The 3,876-nt window shown below is 41.2% G+C and overlaps 1 protein-coding gene across 1 annotated transcript in view; it reads left to right on the plus strand.

Moving 5' to 3' along the window:
- GRIP1 (glutamate receptor interacting protein 1) overlaps positions 1 to 3,876 on the plus strand; it is a gene marked incomplete at both ends in the record, with an annotated part of 230,800 nt that overhangs the window by 216,263 nt on the left and 10,661 nt on the right. The window contains one exon of the mRNA XM_080638773.1: positions 1,408 to 1,608. Within this exon, the coding sequence (XP_080494899.1) occupies positions 1,408 to 1,608 (201 nt within the window). The remainder of the gene's footprint in view (positions 1 to 1,407; positions 1,609 to 3,876) is intronic.

The raw sequence follows: 3,876 nt of genomic DNA on the forward strand, positions 1-3,876 counted from the left end.
AAACCACCTCTGTTTTCCACTCCACAAAAAAAAAACCTATAAATACGGTGGCTAAAACCAACTGGCATGTTAATCTTTTGTCTTCCATGAAAATTCTTCATTTTGGTTTGGGCAAAGAAGCAGAAATTGCAGTCATCTTCCATAAATGCTTGAGGCATCTGCAGTGATTCAGTAGGAGAACAAAGCGATCCAGGTAGAAATGCCTAGTCCAAGGCTATGGTAGTTTGCCATGCATGCATTCCTCTTCTTCTGAGAAGTAAATCTCCTTTTCAGTTAATTTCTCTGCAGGCAAAAGAATTTCCTCAGGGAAAAGTGCTTAGTCGACAACGCTTGGAGATAGTGAAAGACCCAAATATCTCTTACTCTTCATTGTAAGAATGATCTGGCAGTGGAGCCACTGCAGAAACTTGGGTAATTCCTGCCAAAGAACAGACAGTCACAGAAAGATGTGCTTTTTGTACCTGTCCTCAGGACTTGCTGACATGAATGTCCTTCATGAGAAATACAGCTTCTTGGTGTAGCAGCACAATAAGCCCAAAATCCCAGTCTGTGAGAAATTCAAATTTAGTGCTAAAGAAAACCTTTCTGTATAAACATACTGGATAAGTAAATCCATAAGGTCCAGTTTGTTACCTTTCAAATACAAATCAAGGCAAAGCTTAGATGCCAGTGCTGCTTTTCAGAATCTGAATGGCAGATCCTCTGGTACAGCAGATCACTCAGTGGCATTTTATTTGGAGAAAAGTCTGGCAAGGTAATAGCTAAGATATGGCCAACTGTGAGCTCTCAGTCCATATCCAGCTTCTTTGGTCCTACTGGGCAGAAGCATACTAGAAGTTTTCATAGGCTAGTAGTGGACAACACTTAATAAAGGAAATGGCCATAGTTTTCTTAATACCTCCCGTTCTTGGTAAATTAATATATTTCATTTAATAGCAGCATCCTTATTCATAGTTAAAGCCCATCTATTGTTTCTCAGATGAGATGCAGCCATATATTCCAGAACACCTACTGTTTTGCAATAAGCTGAAGATATTGATGAGCAGTGAAAGCAGGAAGATGGATAGTAAAATACATAGTCTTCTAAATTAAAAGCATGTATTCTACTACCATTTTAAAGCTCTATTTAACAGAAAGTATACACATTGAAGAGTCTTGTTCTACTTCTCAGTGTGACTTACAACTGAGATATATGGCACAAATTTAAATTAATGATTATTCTTTCTGCAAAAAATGGTTTATGCGACAACTGATGGTGTTCCTGTACCAAGTGCTGGGGTATATGAGAAGGGTATGTCTGTTCTTCCAGCCTGTTACAGGAATTCCCAGGAAACCACCTCTTCTCTGCCTCTAGCTAAGCAAGTTCTAAGAAAAAAAGTAATTTTTTCTTACCTTTATTTTGTGTAGCACAGCTTCCAAGAATATGTGGCAACAGAAGGAGACTGAGACACTGGGAGAGAATCAAGAAAACCATTTAAAGCAAACTTCCGTGGAAAGATCAGGGGGAGAGAGCAACAGGAGCGTGAAGAAAGAGAGCAAGATGTGGAAAGGTGCCTCTGGTGGGCCAAGGAAAGGTGGGGGGCAGCTGGAAGAGTGGAATACCTCCAGGTAGGAGAACAAAGAATGCACAGCAGTGAGATCTAGCTGGGCTGAGGCGGGGTCAGGAGGGGAAGAAAGGGAAAGCAGTTAAAATGGGAAAAAGGAGAACAGCAGGGTAAAAGCAGATAACACATCATTAACATGCCATTGATTGATAATGGTATTTCAGTTGGCAAGTGAATGAAACCAGAGAGAGCTGGAACCGCTCTGTAGCCTGCTGTCTACCTACCACTGGCAGGCAGGACAAGTCCTGCTCCAGGGAAGAATTTTTGCACATTAAAACAGTGCTTACGGGAATGAGGCTGCCCAATCCCAGAATGTCCTCGAACCTCCTGAATTAAAAACAAACAAACAAACAAAGATATAAAATAAATTTGGTCTCTCATATGGCAGTAAAAACCAAATCAGAGGCACCTGGGTCTTCGTATCTGTCCCACGATCTCTCCTTCTGCCTTTTTATGCATCTAAATGTCTGATGGCTCTTTGAATAAGCATCAGAAAACCAAATATATTCATTATAGGTCAAACAATATTTGACATGACATAAAATCAATCTCCCATGTTTCAGAGAAAATAAAAAAGCCATCCAGATGAGAAATTATTTTGGTACATGTGTTTTTCTGGTGCAGTGGCTCAGCTACAAATCAGTTTATTCACGTAGATCTGAATGGAGATGCAAAAGTTGAGCATTTCACACACTGGAAGACAAGACTTAGAGAAAAAGCAAAAGAGGAGGTGAGGGCAGAAAAAGGAATTGCTTCAGCTAAAAAGAAGTCCAGACATACAGGCATCATGATTTCAGATTTCACAGAAGTTGGGGAAGAAATGGACCTCCAGTTTTATGAAATACAGTCTCTGCTGTCGCAGACAATTGCCTCAAATAATCCTGTTCATTAACTCAAGTTCCATTTTATAGTATAATATTAGTATGCAACATAAAGAAAGGTATTGCAATGGATAAATTTTTCTATGTTCAACATTAGCTATTAAACCAACTACTTAGGCTTATTGAAAAAGCTAATTTCAGAAGTCAAGGCACTTCCTAAAATCATGTTTTAAATACTTTCTTATCTTGCCTGGGAGGAATTGCATCTGTGATCTGAGTAGGTATTCTCACCATTGTTGTACCTATTGCAATATCTTAGAAGAGACACTGATGCTAGGTGGAGAATCATTGCAATAAGAGATGGAAATGGCTGACCATTGTCCGCTTGACTGATGGTAACTGTAAGAAAGCATCTTTGAGGCAGAGTATCATGAGCATGAAGTATCCAAGCTGTCATCCCTTATGCTGAGCAATTCTATTGAAAAGCTATTCTGCTAACAGTGTTACATTGACGCTATTCTCAGTAATACATTGTTTGACAAGCAAGGCCTCAGATGCTTCCATAATAGTGTTTGCTGTTTATGTGCAGTCCATGGGCAGCTGATCCAAAGCAACAGCTTGCTGCCACCAAAAGGGCAAATTCTCATTCTTCCTTTCCTCATCCTTCCCCTGTGCCTTTCACATAACCAGCCCAGTCCAGTGCAGCAGCTCTAACATTTGTGGGAACCTTCATTGAGCTGAGTCCCCTTGCTAAGACAGCAAAATACTCCTGCTTCCTACACGCACAGACACACACACACGCTGTAATGGTGTCCCATTGGGCTGTGTTGCTGCAGTCAATATTTGGTAGGTTTTATCAGACCTCTTTTGTTGGGCAACTTACCTAAGCATTGCAGTCACCACCATCTTGCTCGAGTGCTAATGTAAGGCCTCAGTCTGCTTATGAAATACCAGAGACCTAAGTCTCCATGCAAGACAGTTGCATCCTGAAAGTTTCTCTGTTTGTTTGTGCATGAAATGACTGGAGCAGTTTCTGTGACAGCAGTCAGGTGGGCTAAATTTGATAACCATAAATGAAGCTTAGGCTGAAAGAACCAGGTAAAAATCACTGCCATTCCTCTTTTGCAAACTCTGTTGCAAAAATGAGGGCTCTTTTCATGTTCCCTGGGAGAAGTCTCTGAGGTTGAAAGGTTTTACTGCAGATATCCATTGCACGGAGCAGCTCTGCACACAGCTACTGGTTGATTCATTAATTCTCATAGGGAGGTCCCAGTTCCAATCCAGTAGAAATGTGCACTGAATTGTTCTTGGAATCCATTTATCTCCTTACCGAATACCTCGCTGCTCAGATCCTGCCAGCTGCTCGCAACTGCCAGGTTACGAGAAGCCTTGTCTGTCACATGCTCTGCGTGTCCATCCAGCCTCTCCTGGTCAGTGACTCTTCCCCACTC

The sequence above is a fragment of the Psittacula echo genome (genome assembly GCF_963264785.1).
Source record: "Psittacula echo genome assembly, chromosome: 1".
NCBI lineage: Eukaryota > Metazoa > Chordata > Aves > Psittaciformes > Psittacidae > Psittacula > Psittacula echo.